The sequence below is a fragment of the Gambusia affinis genome, linkage group LG04, assembly GCF_019740435.1.
Source record: "Gambusia affinis linkage group LG04, SWU_Gaff_1.0, whole genome shotgun sequence".
Classification (NCBI taxonomy): domain Eukaryota; kingdom Metazoa; phylum Chordata; class Actinopteri; order Cyprinodontiformes; family Poeciliidae; genus Gambusia; species Gambusia affinis.
In genome coordinates, this window is record NC_057871.1 from 16,537,256 (window position 1) to 16,556,136 (window position 18,881).

At 38.2% G+C, this 18,881-nt stretch overlaps 1 protein-coding gene across 4 annotated transcripts in view; it reads right to left on the reverse strand.

Annotated features, from left to right (window-relative positions):
• The window catches only part of LOC122830147 (endonuclease V-like), a 46,685-nt gene extending 29,187 nt beyond the window's left edge, over positions 1–17,498 (reverse strand). For all 4 annotated transcript variants that reach the window (XM_044115262.1, XM_044115263.1, XM_044115260.1 and 1 more), the window contains exons 1-7: positions 17,364–17,498; positions 16,319–16,490; positions 13,493–13,627; positions 12,630–12,669; positions 12,078–12,190; positions 7,126–7,194; positions 6,803–6,931 (exon numbers count right to left, since the gene is read on the reverse strand). In XM_044115262.1, coding sequence (XP_043971197.1) covers positions 6,803–6,931; positions 7,126–7,194; positions 12,078–12,190; positions 12,630–12,669; positions 13,493–13,627; positions 16,319–16,490; positions 17,364–17,416 — 711 coding nt within the window. In that variant the 5' untranslated portion in view covers positions 17,417–17,498. The remainder of the gene's footprint in view (positions 1–6,802; positions 6,932–7,125; positions 7,195–12,077; positions 12,191–12,629; positions 12,670–13,492; positions 13,628–16,318; positions 16,491–17,363) is intronic.
• Between the last annotated feature and the right edge of the window lie 1,383 nt (positions 17,499–18,881).

An 18,881-nucleotide genomic window follows, 5' to 3' on the forward strand; every position in this document is an offset into this window, starting at 1 on the left:
ACACAAAGAAGTCCATGACTGTGAAATCTTTACAGAGGTTTACTTTAGGTCTGGACTTTGACTACACCAATACACTACATGAGTACAATGGGAGCAAAACCCTTCAACCAAGCTCTGGCTGCATGTTTAGGCAGAGCCAGATAATTATCAGAGGGGGTGCCAGGCTGGGACTGTTGCTCACTCTGGAGTGGCCAACAATTCATAAGTGCCAGAACCATATCCGTTTTGGGTTTTTTCAAATAAAAAAATCTGTATTTTAACCAAAGCAACTGTGAGTGTGTGAGCTTTTCCTTGTAACCATGTTCCTTCTGCCACAAAACAGAGGACCTTTCTACAGCCAGCTATGGAGTTTCTTGAATACTATTTAGTGACTGTTACTGAGAGCACAGTTTGATGAAATGCTTTTAAAAATATTGTCCTGCAGCTGAAACAAACAAACAAACAAGTTCTCCTCATCAGAAAGACAGAAAAAACACTGAAAGACAACATCCTGCTCCACTGAGAATAGGTTAAGGATTGAAATTGTAATGTTGTTCCTTGAGCATCTCATCCTTCAGTTCGGGAGAAAAGTCTGAACGTTCTCAAAGTGTTAATTTTCTTCCTATAACTATTAGGCTGGTACAGCTATAGCCTGCATCTATTAGAACAGCCTTTCAGATTATTTTCATTTTCTGCTGAAGCAAGTGGCTGGCCAGCTAATCACTAGCGAAGCAATCTGAAGTAAGTTTGTCAGGGAACATTAGCTTGAAGAAAATTAGCTTTCTGACAGACTGCTGTGCATCAGAGCACTTAAGTGACTTTAGTGGTGAAGGGAGGAAGCAGGAAGGCGTGGCTCTGTGGTGTATGTGAACATGTGTCTGGCAAAATGTCTAAATCAAGAGCGATCATCTAACTGGAGGGCTATATTCTTGTGACAGTAGGGGGAAAAAATCCCCATTTCCTTTCAAATTATTTTATTACTAATTTTCAAAGTACGACCCAATGTCCCACCTTTAAAAGAAATTGATTCAAAGAAGAGAAATGAGAAGAAAGAGCACTTGTTCATTTTCACGGTAATGTTCTTTTCAGTGGAGTACAGTAAAACAATATAAAATATTGTATAAACGCAGTAATAGGCATTTTGAAGTTAAGTTGAACTCTGAACTCTGAAGGCTAATGGTCAAATCTAGTTCCAGACAACTGAGAAGCAGAAATAGTGAAAAACAATATGTATATGTGTCATTTAGAAAGCTACCAGCGCTTTAACAGAACTGGTTTGGTTTTCCAAAGACCTACCACAGGTCATGAATGAATTAAGTTAAATGTTTAGTCAGCATAAAGTCTAATCATGCCTCTCTTCTGACGTTTTCATTGTGTAGGATCAGAGAGAGTCAAACCACACGGATCATATTTACCTCAATAAATCAACGACTAAACAACAAGTGTTATTTGTGAACCGGCAGCGCTGGGAAGTGAGACCTAAACACAGTGTAAACAAGATTTATTAACCCCACCTGGTTATATGAGACAGTGAGCCGACAGTGAGTCTGAAACGTTGTTTATGGAAAATATCAGCTGCAGCTTCACTTTTGACTGCTTGCTGGTCTCCATATATCGGTTTCTGACTGAAGAGCTTCTTCAGAACTGATGCTGAGAAAGAACCGCCGAATTGCTAGAACCTGAACCGATAGAAATGGATGTGGTGATATGGTGGACATGGTGCAAAGCAATAACTAGTTTACCACTGAAAGCTGTTTGATGAAAAACTGGCCAAAGATCACAAACTGTCAGTTCCAGACTTTGAATGTCCTTTATGAAGGAGTAACAGGATTACTAAAGAGACTTTAGTTCCTTTTCTTGCTGTAATCCTGTTCATTTCCATCTACACCAGACAGATACGGTTCCATCAACTGAGTGGAAATATCTAAAACTTCTCACCAATGAGTCCTTTCTTTGTGCTTATAATTCTATTTTGTGAATTTCTTTGGAGGCTGTTGGTCTTTAATTACATTTTAGATGAACAGCCTGCATGCAGCTTACAATAATATGCTTGACGTTTTTGTTTGTTCCTTTTCCCAGTGTCCTTCATTCGCATTTTGAAGCTCTGCCCTACTCTTGGTTGTGATCCAGCAGCTGAAATGCAAACACTTGCAGCTTTTTTTTTTCTTTGTCTTAAGATTTTAATCACCAGTTTGAGAACTTGCATGATTTAGTATCTCCACAATTCGTGAAATTGTTTGACTGATTAATACAATCAATCAGATGTAATTCCGGATAGAGACTAGGCCCAAAATCCTGGCTAGATTATGAACAAAATGGTGCACCTTGTGTAGAAGAACATATTTCTGTAGCACACAGAAGGCTTTTCACTAATAAATAAACATTAAGTACTCTGCTTTTTCTAGGTTAGTAGTAAATCTGTACCTATAAGGTTATCTATAGAAACAACACAACGCGCTTGACATCAGCTTGGCTAATTGCATCCACAAATCACATGGTAAGTGAGTCGTGCCTCACCTGATGGCAAAAAAACATCGCTTGATGTAGCTGAGTTGCTGCAGAGTTCTGAGGCGTTTCGATTCATCAATTTAGATCTGACATGCGAGCTTCCCCCTGTCTGCCCCTGTACTTGTTACTCTCACTGCCATGATGACTGCAGAGGTTCGGGCCGAGGCAGATGTCTGCTTGTCTTTAACGTCCCTCACATGTTCAAGCGTGAGACGCTGAGGTAGTGTGAGAATTTAATGGGGTGGAGGAGCACAACTGAGACGGGGTGTGAATTGGCTCCCTGCATGTGTGTGTGTTTTTAGTGGATCCTCTATATTCTGCTGCAGTGCATTCACACATCAGCCTTCACTGCAGACTAACACCATGATGTCATCTTTCCCTTTCAACTTTCTGAATCCCTCAAGCCGTGGACGGTCGGGTTTGTCTTATTCTGGGGTGACAGAAATTTATTAGACAAAGGAGAGACAGACTTTTTTTAAAAAGCACGTGAAGAGACTTTAGTTGTTTTTTTTTTTTTGGTGCTATTCATCTGTAATCATTCCAAAAGTGAAATATCTTCAATGCAAAAAAGAAACATTACCTGCTCACAACCTTGATAAGATATGAATATATTATTCAAATAGAGGCATTTGCATAATTTCATACAAATAAATCAAATAAAGTCCTGTATGAGAAACTGTATGATGACAGAATATTGGAGGAAAATGACTCATAATCCTCCATAAGTTTTTAAGCTTATGTAAAACTCAAGACATAAGCTTAAAAAGTCTCAAAACAGTATGATTTCATGACATAATAGACTGTTGGACAGATGGATGGACGGATGGATGGAAGGACAGATGGATGGATGGCTATTACAACAATACAACAATCTAATTTTAGGTTAGAAACTAAATCAGCTGTGTGAAACCTGTGGCTGCAAGTTGCTCTTCAGACCTTCCACAATAACATTATCTAAAAATTAAAAGGAACTGGAGAATATTTTTAAATACAGATATCCTGACAAATGCAGAGTTTAGCTGACTGGTGGTAGAGCTAAAAATTCAGCTGGAGCTTTCAATGATTCAATCCTAATCTTTAATAAAATGTGTTAAAAACTGTTGAAAAATATTACAGTCGTAAGTTCATGACTGCATTCACTAAAATACCAAATTTCTTCCTTATGATCTCATAAGTACACATGTGATATAACGTCGCCTCTGTTCATGAATAATAATAATAATAATAATAAAAAAACATTACAGCAGAATGGTTTGCTAAATCACACTAACATTATGCTATTTTGTGGCTAAATGCAGCAACTTTTCATTTCAGTCACTGTTCTCCCAACGTCTCTCCCTCTCTAGTGTTTAATTTAGATTTAACAAACCTGGAGCTGGTAGGAATTTGGTTACAGGCATGGAAAAAAATCAATCTTGTTATACATTTATGGATCTTATAAAAATAAATGGAACCAAAAATATGGGCACAAACATTATAACATAAAGCAGGGCAACAATATTAACAGATATTTTTTTTTTCAAAAACACATTTGTAAACAAAACCCAGCTAACAAATGTAGACTTTTTGGTGGAGGAACAAGTGGCTCTCAAGAAATTTGAATGAAAATGAAATGATGTGAGGTTGCCTGATTGCATCCAAATGAATAGCTGGAAGACCTTCAGCCAACTAAAACGACAACAACAAAGAAAACCACCAATGCTGCCAGTCCTCCTAGTAAAGTTCTCAAACCTGCATGAAAAAATAAAGATTACTCAATAAAAACAATTTATTTTTATATTTCTCCTCATGCAAAAGTCTTTCATTTCTCTAACACACCCCTGCAAAAGTTCAAGCAGGATCTGCTCCAGATTCCCTGACATATCTAACAACCTATGGGGTTCTGCTGTGCATAACCTTGTGTTGAACCACAATGCTATATCTGACAACATAAAGATCCATAAAAGTAAGCGTCAGCACACAAGGGGAGCTCTCTCAGCCTGTTATTTTTCCTTGGAAGATTTCAGCATTTGTATTATAGTATTGTGACTGAGCATTGAAATGCCGAAGAACAAAAACGTGACATAAACTCAAACTTGACCTCAGCACTCGTCTTAACTGGATTTGTTCTGGTGCTTATTTTCTTTGAAATCAGTTGGAACAGAAACATAAGAGGCAGAAAAAAATGTTTGTGTCAAGCAGAGAAACAGCTGGACATGGATAAGTTAAAGATGGGGCCATTAGTGGTTGGATGGAGGCAGGTGAAAGTGTCCCCGACTCACTCTGATGTTTACATCTGATAAAATAAACCCTATCGTTCTGGTGGTGGTTGTATGTGTGGGGGCGACGGGGGATACTACTGAAGCTCCACTTGAGAAAAAAAAAAAAAAAAAAGAGAAACGCATGAGTCTGAGATGTGTGCTTCAGCTCATGTTTCCTGTGTGAAAACAGCAGAAGCACAGCACAACCTAGTGGCACACAGAGAAACAGCCTGAGGGGGTTGGGATGAACCTTGGCAAGTTGTTTATTTTTCATAAAAACAGCAGCTCTTTGAGGGTTATATTTGGTAAAAAGACTTTGAACTGTGTGTATTTTTGGTCAAATCTGCCCAAAACTATTATGGCTCATTTATTGATTAAACCCAACATTATAGGGGTCCCAGGGTCTCACTGGGCAGGAGATCAGCTCACTTTGAACTAGGCAGTATGGAGAAAGCACTAAAAAAAAGTCATAAGCATCTTAACTGCCAGCAGCGGACAGCAATTCAATTTAAGTTCCCTCTTCGTAAACTTTTTGTTGACACTTAAAAGGAAATCTCCAACTTGATGAGTAGATTTACATTTAGCACTTTACAGCATGTCTAAATAAATTGTGTGAAACATTAAAAGCATTTAAATCCGGAAAGAAAAATTGTGTATGTTGCTGAAAATGTAGCAGTTATTGAAATAAATTTGTTGTCACTCCTGGAAAAAAAAATAAGTCTAAATTTACTGCAGAATATCAGACTAAAACATTTTTTTGAAAAATGTAACTGCTAATTGCAATTCAGAGAAATTATTATTTTAAATTTTAAACAAAATCACCTGTGTAACAAAAGACAGTTGATAAATTATATCCAATCTAAGAAAAAGGCAACTATATGTTTTGGAACCACCTGGTGATATGAGACATTTATCCGTTAAATTTATCTGTAACAGATAAATGTTTAAATCTTCCAGTTAATACATTTTTGTGAACCTAACTAATAAACCTTATATGCCTATTTTCCTGTCTTAGGAAATCACACAGATTCATTTTCTTTGGTCATTGGCCACTAGGAGTTATTTTTATGCTACCACCTGAACCAGAGAGCAGGATGGTGAGGGAGGTACACACCGCTAGACAACTGCAGTGAAGAGTGGCATCTTCTAGTCACCAAGAATCCACTCTAAGCAGAACCGTGGATTTTAGTCAGAAGATAGAATGATGAAGCTTTATGGCATTAACTACATATTGATAAGTATAATTTCTTTAAAATTTGTTGCAAATTGGTGCTACATAAACAAACTGAATTAAATTGGCACCAAACACATCTGGTGGGTTTTCTGCAAAAGGATATCAACCTTTTTCTTTTTCAGAGACTCAAACTATTTTGAATAAAAACGTGGTCGACTGTATTCAGTGAGATTACCTTTACAATCAGCAGTTTGATGTAGCTGATTCTGAGCAAGTCATTTGTCTCAAAATCAATATGGAGCCATTTTCATCTCCCCAAGCTGGAAGACGAATTCACACAGCAGCGCTGTAGAAACGCTTTTAGCCTCTCCCCTTCCGGCAGAGGCTCTCCTAAACCAAGATCACAACAGTGAGCTGTGGCTAGAAGAGACCTGTAGTTGATGAGGCATCAATTCAAAATTAGCAACAAATTATTGAGAACTTCTTGTATTTCAATAAGTCTCCAGGTCTGAAGTGCGCTAAGCTCTCAGCATTGGAGCCAGAATAGTTCTCCGTATCATGTCACACTCGCCCCTGTAATGTGGGATCTTATTGTCTCAGAGTGTTAGCACAATCTGTGTATTTGTGCTGGAGTGTAAAAGATCCACACGGGATTGGGGATGTTTAGCACACACGCTCCTTCCTCTTCTACAGGCCTCCCAGGCCCTGTTACTGAAAAGCTCGGCACAGCGTGACGCTCACACCGCCTCCCTTCACAGCGGCACGCCGTTACACAAGCAAGACGTGCCCACCGAAGCAACGTTCTGCCTCACAACTGAGCAGTTCGGCATGCTTACGGCAAGGCCTGTTGCTGTGACGTGTCAGACCTGATGAACTCCTGCAGTGTTTGTGCGTAGGGTACCTGTCTGATGGGTTCAGGTACCCGGTAGCGGCAGCATGAGTGTGTCAGGCGGACGGCGGTGCCCAGGCTGATTTTGTGACCCACGGAGACGTACACAGGCTTGGAGCTCTTATCGCCGCTTCTCAGCGCCTGAGAATAAAGACAAATGTCTCCCGTAAATGTTCAGCATCCATCTCTCTGCGACGTTGATCATCCCTAAAATAATTTGACTTTCAACTGGGTGGCTGTGTTTTGAAGTAAGCCTGCAACGAAGCACCACTTTAGTTGAAAGTTTCTATTTTTTTATTTATTTATTTTTTCAGTTTGTTTGTCCTCTGACGCACCTTTCCGAGCACTTTGCCCGAGGCGGCGGTGAGTGGGAAGCTGTCTCCTCCTTTTTGCAGAGCAGCAATCTGCAGAGGCCAAGAGACAGAAATCAAAGTCAAAAGACATGTACAACATGACATAACAAATAGCAGCTTAGTGAAAGACACAGTTAACTCAGAAAGCAGGAGAAATGACTCTCTGTGGGCTTTTTTCTGTAACCTCCAACTGACCTGACTTTCATGTCTAGCTGAAACCAGGCTTTAACAGGGTTCAAGTGTTAACCTTATTTTCCAAATACGCTAAACATATAAACTAAATCTGATTTACTAAGCAGAATAATGATCGTCTTTCTGGAACAGTTTAACACCTAAATGCAAGCATATGCCCCAACAATTAAAATGACATAGGGAAAATAAAATACAAAGAACATAAAATATTTTTAGGTATTCATTCATATGTTTTATAGCTTATATTTCCCTAGAAGGAAATCACTGTTTGCAGTGCGGAGCAAATATTTAAGCTGAACAGCTTCCTTGTCAATTAGCCAGCAAATTATGTCCTCCCTGCTTCCTTTTGAGCTCCATTATCTGTAAAAAGAAATTTATTCCAGAGCCAAAATCAGTCAACATCTAGTCAAATTTCAGAATTTAAAAGAGCCCAAATAAAAACCTCCAAAACACTGACATGTTTCTTTGAATCTTTTCAGAAAGAATGAAAAAAAAAAACCCTCAGATTCATGGGACTTAAATCCGACCTCTGTTCCAGCTAAAGTTTTGCTCCAACAGTCAAAGAGACAGGACAAAGTCAGCCGTAGCGATGCTGCTTGCTGTTGACAGGTGCACTGTGTGTTATGGGCCGGCGCAATGAAAGGAGTTTAGCCCCTGTGATGGATGGAGTGTCTGCTCCACTATGACTGATTACAGCAAGCAGCCAGCAGGAGGACGGCCGCACGGAGCATCCAATCCAAGCTGGGACGGGTCCAACCGTGTGTGAGATAGAGGCCGGCCTGCTTCCTCCAACTCAAGAGGAGGACAGAACACCAGAAAAGAACAGAAGCCAGAAATACAGAAGAGGTCATCAATAACACACCGATTTAAATCACACCCAGGTTACCAATGAGGGGGGAGAAGAAGAGAGACAAAGAAGATACGACTTGTCAAGAAGGAGCAGACAGGAAAGATAAACTAGAGACTTTCACTTTTCTCTCATCTTTCACTGTTTTGAGTGTTTAAGGTCTTTCAACATGTTTTGTCTTGAAGAAAGCCAAGAGAATGCCTTTATAACAGCTCAAAAGCACCAGATGTAGATATAAATAAATGGAAAGCAGGATAAGACACCTAAATAAGGACACTAAATGGACACTTGTGGCTGTTAATTTAGTTTGACAGCAAAAAATAGCAGCTGAAGTGCACCTTTGCTTATTCCTGAAAAAAGAAAACATTTTCTGCTTTTGACATAAACTTGAACCAAAACTACTTAACAGTTGTATATGTCATTTGTTTCAACAGATAGATTAAATGCTTTTTGAGGGGAAAAAAAACTATATGAGCAGATGGATGATTTAAGATCAATTCTTAGATCAATTTTGAGGTAAATAGAAATAAGAACCATCTGTGCGATGTATAATACTAGGTATTCTACAGAATTTGAAGCATCACATAATGCTTAACGTGACTTCAGATGCTGAACACTCAATAGCAGCTCAAAACAACAAATAAACACTCGAGTCAGAGCTCTTCAAGGAGAGGCGTGATCCACAAATTGAGAGCACCTGGAACAGAGGCGAACCTTCCAGAAGTGGATGCTATTTTTACAGAACAAAAATAGCATCCACAGATACCAATAAAAAATTACTTTCAGACCAAAAACATAAAGGTGCAACAAAGTTCTGTGGTGTTAAACTATCACAGCATTGAGACTGTTGGACAAATGAAGATTTGTTAAATATGTCAACTCTGTTCTGCTATATTTTAACTTCAACTCATTTTAAAGTCTGATAGAGAGCTAAATAGTTTGGATGAACTCTTTCTGTCTATTGGGGATGTTATCTTACTCTTCCATCTTAATAACTGTGCAGCATAGCTTTTTACATGCGTATCTGAGATCCCGTAATGGCTCAATGAGTTTCTAAAGAGCTCATTTTCAGTCCAATTTCCAATCTGGAAAGGAGCCTGTTGCAGCTTATGTTTCACACAGTATTCCACTACTAATTTATTAAACTCCTCCATCAGCAAAGATGTGGTTTATGTGGAGCATCGCAATTCAGTACGTGCCTGTAGACAAATTGGTTAATCCCCCGGAGAGTGACAATGGTCACTCTGCCACAATACGTATGGGAAGCAAAATCAAAAAAAGTCAAGCTTGAGCCCAAAGATGCAGCATGGACATGCGACACCAATGCTGCTTGAGGCTGACAATAAAAGAGAAGCTAGCTAGTATTTGTACAGACAGTCAATGGGTGGATGTGTGTGACTTTATCCCTTGGGGAAACCCTGATCTGTGTACATAAAGATCAGATTCCTCCTGCTGGTGGAGACGGGATATTTATAATGCCAAAGCAACAGACACTAATTGAGGGAGATAGAGATACTCCTTCAGAGAATTCAATTAGCATGTTATAATGCCACTTGAGTGTTTTAGGCATAAGCAGTGTGTGTGTTGCATCCAAATGGACTCAGCGGTGGACCAAATATGTCTTTTCTTCATCTCAACAGAAACTCACTTCATTTTTAGAAAATTGACATTTTTGTCCTATTTTCCAAATTGTATAAATAGAAGAAAACTAACACTGCACATCGCCTCAAAACAGCACAACTTGGAGGCGGAAGCACCATGCTGCGGGGATGCCTTTCTTCAACAGGGACAAAGATGCCGATGTGCATAAACTGGAAGATGGATCAAACTAAAAGAAGTCTTACATGACAAGAAGTCACAGGCTGCAAAGGATTTGATACTTGAACCAAAATTCCCCTTCCAGCTGGAAAATGACCACATTTTAAACTGTGCAGCATTTAGTACTGGTATTGCTGTAGGCTGCTGGATTTGGACTTTAACTGATGTTTGCAAAATATAAATAAAGTTTCAGGTGAGTTATTGACTTAAAGTTGCAGTATGTACCTTTTATAATAATAAAATAAAAAAATCTGTTTTTTGCTTATTTGTTGATACTGTCACTGTGGTATGACACAGGAAATCTGTGGTCCAACTACCATCTGCAGAAATGGACCAATCAAAAACAGCCAATCTGAGCCTGGAGGGAGGTCTTAGTCCTTATACACACTGCTCAGTTTATTAATGAAGGAGAATCGAGGACAGAGCTACTGAGCCTTATTGATGTCAAAAAAAGGAAATACTGATATAAAGCTTTGTTGGTTTGGTTTAACATTTTTTCTGTAGCAGTGTGAAGAACCTCTAAGTTCCCAAATAGCAGAGTTTAGAGACAGCTTAAAGCTGAACTGCAGAAAGTGGCATTTCACAAACATTCTGCATGTGTTCAGGTATAAACAATTCTGTATTTGTTTGGTAAATGTGCGTACTGAAACAACATGGCTGTAAAGGATATATTTGGTCCGAATGTGTGCCGTTACGCCTCTAAAATTTACATATATCTTTTTTTCTCTGACTGCAACAGAATGTTTGTCCATCAGGTAGATTTTCGACTTTAATTTGTTCTTGTCCCTCCTCCTCTAGGTCACCCAGGCGCCAGACTGGAACAAAATGAACATTTGCATATTAATCAAATCCAGGTTTTGCAGTCCCAGAAGCACACTTGGACCAAAAGGTATTTGTTCCAGCTTGATTTGTATTCAGAGCATCTCATTAGCATTAGCTACACAACAAGGACTTGTCACACTGTCAAAGCGGAACATAAACACACTTTTCCAGCAAACAGAAACATGTGGATGTGAGCTGAGGAAACACACAAAAAACAAACTCTGTCTGTTGCTTTGCCCCTCTCTGACATTTACAGCGAGAAACAAGTCAAAATAACAAAACTAATCACTCCTTCAAACTTTCAGTCAAGGATTGGAGCTCTTTTAAATTAGAAGTAAATCGAGTTAATAGAGACTCAGCAAATGAAGCACAAGAAAGTCTTCCAAAAAAAATCTAAATTAGAGAAATCTCATAATATTTTTTTCTGCATTTCAAACCCCATGAAAAAATTAAGCTTTTCAAGCAAATATTAGATTGATGAGCTTTGCACTAATTCACTTTGATCAAAGCCTGGCCATTGCTTTCCTAAGCAGTTCCACTTGATTCTCATCTCCCTCCATTGCTCCATCTAGGATTTGTCCCATTCAGCTCAATTTTTTAGGATGCATTTCTGCTGAGCAAATCAGTGAGCAGAAGGAGGAGTTGTGAAAGATGACGCTGGTTTTCTGTGCTGTTTTGAAGTTATAGTCTGCCTATAGATGTAGTTTGGAAATGGCAGCGGAGGAAGTGAACGAAGCCATTCAGTTCATGTTGGCCATATTGGCCTCCCAAATATTGAGCAATTGAAGTTGGAGCAAGCGGAATGTTTAAGACATGTTATTGCTTGCAAACATTTTGTGACCCTACTCCGGTTGGCATTTATCTTTTCGCAGTAGGGGATGGTTGTTTACATGTTTACATACATCACAGCCAAATGTTGGCGATTGGGTAATATCAGAATGAAGATTTCAAACTCCAGCAGAGTCCATGTCTCCAAGAAGCCACTGTTTCTCATTATCCGAGGGTACGGACCCTCTGTAAGAAGCAAATTGTGCAACAATGGACTGGTTTTTACCAGGCTTCGATCTCTAGTGGTTCCTTAAATTAAGAAATATATTTTAAGTGAAAAAAATAAATAAACTAATAAAATACGCTCAATTTTAAACATTGAAAATTGTTTACATTTTAAACAATTTTAAATTTTGTGTGTGTGTAGCACACAGCACAAAATTTCTCAATAATCATTATATGAGGTAAAATTATTTGGTGGTCTCACTTGTGATTGGTGCTCCTCGTCTCTAAGCACCCCCTGCACCTGCAGCAGATTCTTAGCCACGCCCACACAGGGAAGATCTGACAGCACCCCAAGATGACAAGCCAAGCCGAACTCTGCAACAGATAAAAAACATTGGTTTTGCTTTTTCACACAGACTTTGCACACAGAACATAGATTTTTTTTTTTTTTTTTTTTTAACTAGTTATTTTTGAGGAAGAAAAACTGTCCTACAGGCAAAAAAATAAACTAATGTTTAAAATATTTTTCTGGACTAAATAAAGACTGTGACTTAAATTGTCAGCAAAAGCTGCCCATGCAAAACCAGCTTTTACAATTGTATAAGACTGGAGCATCCAAAGAGAATGACTTTTGACTATTCCTGTTAGCATGATTTCTTTGAATCATTCAATAAGGTGGCTCCTTTCTCTTGCTTACTTTTTCTTTAATGAGTCCACTGGTTTCCTATCTATAGGAACTTGACCCTTTAACCTGTATTAGCACAGTTGCATTAAATATCCTTTAAAATCCATAAAAATATAAGTGAACATGTACCTCTGTAGTGGAAAAGACCATTCCCATCCACAAACACCACCTGTTGAAAGGAAACAGAACATTTACTATATACTACAAATATCAGCTTAACTGGAGTAATAATAAAGCCAACCATAAGCGAGCCTTAATCCATCCCCTACTGCCCTAGGCAGTTTGAGATGTCCACTTTAAAATTTCATTCCATTTATTTTTATTTTTACTCCCTTTGTTGGAAAACTCAGACGTGTTAGGAAAACATGTGAGCTTGAGATTTTCCCACTTCAGCACACGAATGAATGTTTGAGTCCAGAAGAGACGTTGCAGCTATTTTTCTGCTGGGAATAGGAACTGATCAGGAACAGACTCCTTGAAAGGCTGCAGATGAACGGGCAGGGACAGAGCGTGTGTGTGTGCCCATGCTAAATGTCAGTAGAAGTAAATCCACTTCTGTGAGTGTGTGAGAGAGAAACTCTGACCGTTTCTACACATTTTCTTGCGTGGGGACGGCGAGACAGAGGGGGAGGAGGAGGAGGAGGAGGCGTGTGGGCTGTGACAAACAGAAGCGTGTGGGTGGGGATGACTTAGAGACGACACATGGAGGAACGTGAGAGGGAGAACAGAGGAGCTTTGTCATAGACGCTCTACTTGATCTAATGTGTTTGAAGTGAACCGAGCTGAACCTGGGTAACACAGGTCCTAATTAGAGGCTGTTTAAAGAGAAATAAAATGAGTTTAATTATTGCAGGTACATCTGACTTGTTGCATCAGATCAGGCAGGGATGAGGATAATTATTTTAAAACTAATTCAGGGACTCACATTGTGGCTCCCTGTTTAATCCAGAACAGAATTCAGACTCGTCTTTCTTTCCTCAGTGGACACAGACCTGAGGCATAAGTGTCGGCTGGCTGGTCTTCAGTCGCTGCAGCGCATCCAGGAGGAAAGGGGTTTCCCTGAAGGCCAGGAAGCCAGAGACATAGGGAGCCGTCAGGGTCACCATGTGACTGTCTTCATACAGAACCTTAGTGGAAAGAGCAGAAACTAGTCAGCTGGGTTTTAGGACACCAGTACAGTTTCCTAACTGTTTAGGATGCATTCACATTTACGCAAACATCTTACAGCCACAAGCTGTGCGAAATGAAAAAAAAAAATTTTATAACAACTGTAAGTGTACCAGCATATATTTTATAAGTCTTTATAAATCTTCTATCACCTCATTGCTGGTACTGTTCAGACCTCTGACTGTTCAATAAAAACAATCCTCAATCTCTAAAACATAACTCTACATAATCAATATAGATGTTTAGATAAAAAGAATCTGCTAAGCATTAAATGCTTTCAGATTTACTGTTGCTTATTTATCGTTTTGAATGATCACACAAAGAATTCAGCCATGAATACTAAAAAAAGATTTGTAAAGAGCTATGTCTTATTTTTTTCTGCAGAGTTGTATATGGAGACCATTTTCTATGGACAGTGAAACATGGTGATGGCAGTATTATTCTGTTGGGGATGCTTTTCAGCAAAGACATTGAAACTTGTGTGAATTTCACTGTTTTTTATTTTTATTTTGTGTAGAGTAGAACGCAATGGCGATATTCCAGATTGATATAGTAAATTATTCAAAACAAACAAAACATGAAAGATTTGGGGTTACTAGATTGTTGGCGAACAATCTTCACCAACATGTTCACCAACAATCTAAATGTCGGCGAACATTTAGAATGTTCACCAACAATCTAAATGTCGGCGAACATTTAGAATGTTCACCAACAATCTAAATGTCGGCGAACATTTTGAATGTTCACCAACAATCTAAATGTCGGCGAACATTTAGAATGTTCACCAACAATCTAAATGTCGGCGAACATTTTGAATGTTCACCAACAATTTAAATGTCGGCGAACATTTTGAATGTTCACCAACAATCTAAATGTCGGCGAACATTCAGAATGTTCACCAACAATCTAAATGTCGGCGAACATTTAGAATGCTTATATGTCACCATATAAGCTATGGTGACATAGCTTATAAAGTATGTCACCAAGCACACATATGCTTTAAGCGCACTGCTTGAATCTTTTGTCTATTTTAAGCAGCAATGTTACAGGTGACCGATTCTCCCATTATGACCTTCCTGGGATCCTGCAGATAATCAGCAGGGTTCAGGAGACTAGAACCTGCATCTCTCTGGAGCACAAGCTGTCACAGCTCTCTGGTTACTCTAAAAATACTTTACTGTTGTCTGTCTTTAAAAATACCAGCTAGCTTTCAGTGTTGTATTTGTGTTGTATTATGGACTTCAATGACCTAAAAGCCTTCCCATAACAATGTTACAAACTGCACAATAAATTGTTTCTTTTTTTATTCCTTACCAGTGACCAATTTGAGTTCTTTTGGCACAAACTGTGTGTAGCACTAGATTTGTTAAACAGTAGAAGAAAGCAGAAAACGTACAATAATTTTAATATAACATCTTGATCATCTTGATTTACTTCATGGGTTTAGTGTCAAACACTTGAGATAATTAAATAGGCCCTCAAACAGTGGCCCTCAAAAGAGTATACATCCCCTAATCAATATGTTTGGGATTTCTGGTGTAAATATGTCATGCTAAACAATTTCAAATTAGCTTTCCAAAAATTCTTGTATTTTGTACCATTTGACAAAAATAAAAAAAATGTAAACAAAAAAAAGCTGAAAAAATGTATAGCGAAACTGTAACAGCTAAATCTTATTTCCAATAAGACAGATTCACTAAAACTCATGGAATGTGTGATCTTAAAAAGACTGAATCTGGAAAAGGAATTGAAAGGATGCCTTGTCGAAGTAGTGGGTGGCGGGGATGGGATTAAATATCACATTGTTTTTGGAAAATTGTTTTGTTGCCCGCCCTCATGTTTTTTTTAGCTGACAAAAACCTTGCCATTTTAAAAGGGGTATGTGTTAAGTGTCATTGTAATCAAATAAACAGCCAATTATATACACTCCAATATAATCTCAGCTATAAAACAATGCAGTTAAGTTTAAATTATTGCTAAAATTGTTAAAAAGCTTCTTATCTAGGAGAAACAACCAATTCCATAGAGTCACTGACTCAGCTGTTGTTACTATGTACTTCACTCCACTTACATTTTTATAGATCTCAGAGTAAAACTGTCTGGAGTTGTTTGGCATGTAGTAAAATTACAATAAAATAGGACAAATTGAATTGATTGTATTACAGGTTTTGGCACTGGATGATGAAGATAAAAGGCCTGGTAGACATTACGAAGCATTTTAAACTATATGTCACTCTAGACACCAAGCAAATATCCCAGCTGGAAGTATGAGTAATGTTTCCCTCTTGCCATCAGCTTTCTGAAGCCATAAAAACAGCAGCTAATTAAAAATAATGATGACTCAAAGAGCGAACACTTTGATTGGTTTTAAAGGTCTCCTGCAACTGTCAGACAAAATTTCAGCAGTGGCCAATATAAAGCCTTAAAAGGCCAAGCAAATATTAATAAACTCGTTTTTTGTTTTTTTTTATTGTGCTATGTTTTGTAATAGCTCCTCTGTTAACTGAATGGCACTGATGGAAAATAAAAAAACAAGCTCACGTCTGTTAAGCAAAAGAGCAGAAAAGATTTTTTACTGCCACTGTTCTGTTATTTCACCACTAGAGGGAGGCTCGGCTCGGTGTTACGCTATGTGATGGAGGTCAGCTCACCTTCAAATCAGGGTAACTGAGCACCACGAGCTGGGCGCAGGCGTTGATTTCATCCCCTTTGATAAAGGAGAGGTCCACACCACCGACCCGCTCCAGGCCGGAGAAGTCTGGGCTCCTCTGCCAGTCCTCAGTGTCTTCCTCCACCACCTGCTGCCTGAGTCGCTTCTGCTCACTGCATAGGAGCAACACACGCGCGCGCGCACACACGCACACAAAGATGTTTCCACCAAATCCAACACTACTCATCTGTAACACCCAGAACCAAGACTCTGTAATAATGTATTCTGTTATATAACTGTGTTATAGGAGATTGAGCTACATCATGAATTTACATACTGGCTTAGGTTTGTTGCGACTTTTTGGTACAATTTCTTACCAACTATCTTTGGCTTGATGTACATAAGAAACAACGTGATATTTTGGCATTATGAATCAGGTTTGATCAAACATGTGATTCAATTATTGTTTTTAATTCTGAAAAATTCCCAAAACCTTTTGAATGAATGTCATTTTTTTGTGTCCAAGTCTAAATGCAATTTTGTAAAAACACACATTTATGGGGCACTGGCTGTTCATTCTTTTGCATTGCAGTCTGTCACTCATTTATAATTTATTTATATCTAGGAAAAATAATAGATCTAACTTCTTTCTCCTTTTTTCGTTTTAGAAATGGGAAGGTGAAACGTTTGTAACCTTAAATATTTTTTATATGCTTAGTTCTCCTTTGTCCACACGTTTATTTAAAGAAATAAATAACATAAAACAAATGAATAAAAGCAAAGTTCAGACTGAATAGGGACCCAACTACCTTCCTTAAAAAGTTCAACACTTGTATTATTCCGCGCTCTAATTTCAAACATTTTATACTCATTCTGATTTTTACAGTTGTAATTTATGGTGGCTGGCATGGATTCAGTTTTAGCTTTGAATTAAACCCAAAGCACGAACATTGAGACGAGGCGAGAGTAATAACCCAGAGTTAATGTTGTAACTGCAGGGTATTAACCGGCTCATCAAGCTATAAGGTGTAGAAGATCGCCCTAACCTTTCCCATTGTTTGACCAACTCTTCAGGTGGGGGGCTGGGCATCTGGGTCATCTTCTGTTGTAGTTTTGATTTATTTTAACAGAAAAGGGGGAGACCAAAACGAGATAAGACGTTCACTTCCGCAAACACTCTGACGAAAGCATTAGGGCGGAGTTTTTATAGTGTGCGTTCATATAGCCCCCTCTAGCGGAGCTATGCTTGAATTACATTACATTTACTTCAATAGTACTTCTGAATTTAAAATTATGTTGCTAAAATGTCTGTTGCTTAAAAAAAATGGATGCTAAAAAGTGTTGAGTGATTGTTGAGAAATGCTACAATATAAATTCAGAGAAATCTGGGGGAAGGAGAGGCCTGGAGGTCTGCCTTAATCCTAGTATTATTTGAATGTTTCATTTTATATAAATCATTCAAGTACATTACTCTGTCATGTCTTCAGTAGAAATTCTCAGGCTGGTATTAAGAAATAAAACTATAAACACCTATTTATGTAGACAACCAGGGTATTTCAAACAAAATTGTTGTGGATTTTTGCATTGACCTCCATTCATTCATTTCCACAGTCTAACCCTGACCTTATCCTAAATCTAACCATTACCAGTACATGCCTAAACCAAAGTCTAACCTAACCTTTAATTCACACCTTCGCCCTAAGCATAACTTATAATCCTAAAACATCACTTTCTCTTATGAGGCCCGGACTCTGGGTCCCATAAGGAGCAGTCGGTCACTACAGCGTCGTATGTGTTAGGAAAACTGTCCTAACAATGTATCAGTTACAAAGCCATCCACGTCTTCACCTACAATCAGGTTTTTGAGGGTTATTGTTGCTCCACTAGATGGCAGTATAACCTCAAACAAACGATAACATTCTACAGTTTATTGATATAAACGATTTCAAAACAGTCTGGTTTCAGTCAATAAATGCAACAATCAACCAATCATATAAAGTGTATGACACAATATAGATCTCAAGAGACAGCATAAATTTACTGAATTGCTGCTTTAAGTCCTAAACTTTGCATATTCTCTTACAAAACCTATTTCCTAATGCAGACATTCAGTCTTTCCCTACTGTGTAAAATGTGAGAAGTTGTTGTCAAAAGCTATAAGAAGCTTTTGACAAGCTTTGACAACACCTTCACTTCCATTGAGTACCATGGCATTTTGCAAAGGTCAAATAGGTAGGATTGTGTCTGAAGCCTATAGAATGTCTCATGATAAATACTAAGTTGTAAAGTTACGTTTTCTGAATGAGTTTCAGTAAAGTTAATTTTAAATTATCATTACATTTAAGATCTTTTTTCTGATTTTAATATCAAAAATAGTTAAGAGAAGACAGTGTTATTTGTCTTTATTTTTATTTATTTATTTGTCATTATTTCTCAGCTTTTTTGCTGTAGAATTTATTGTGAATGCAGTAACACAGTAAGCATCTGCTTTTTGAAAGCTTGTGAATAAGTTGAGTTTTAATGCTTCTAGTGCTTTTTTCTGTGTCCCGGTTTACTGGATGCTC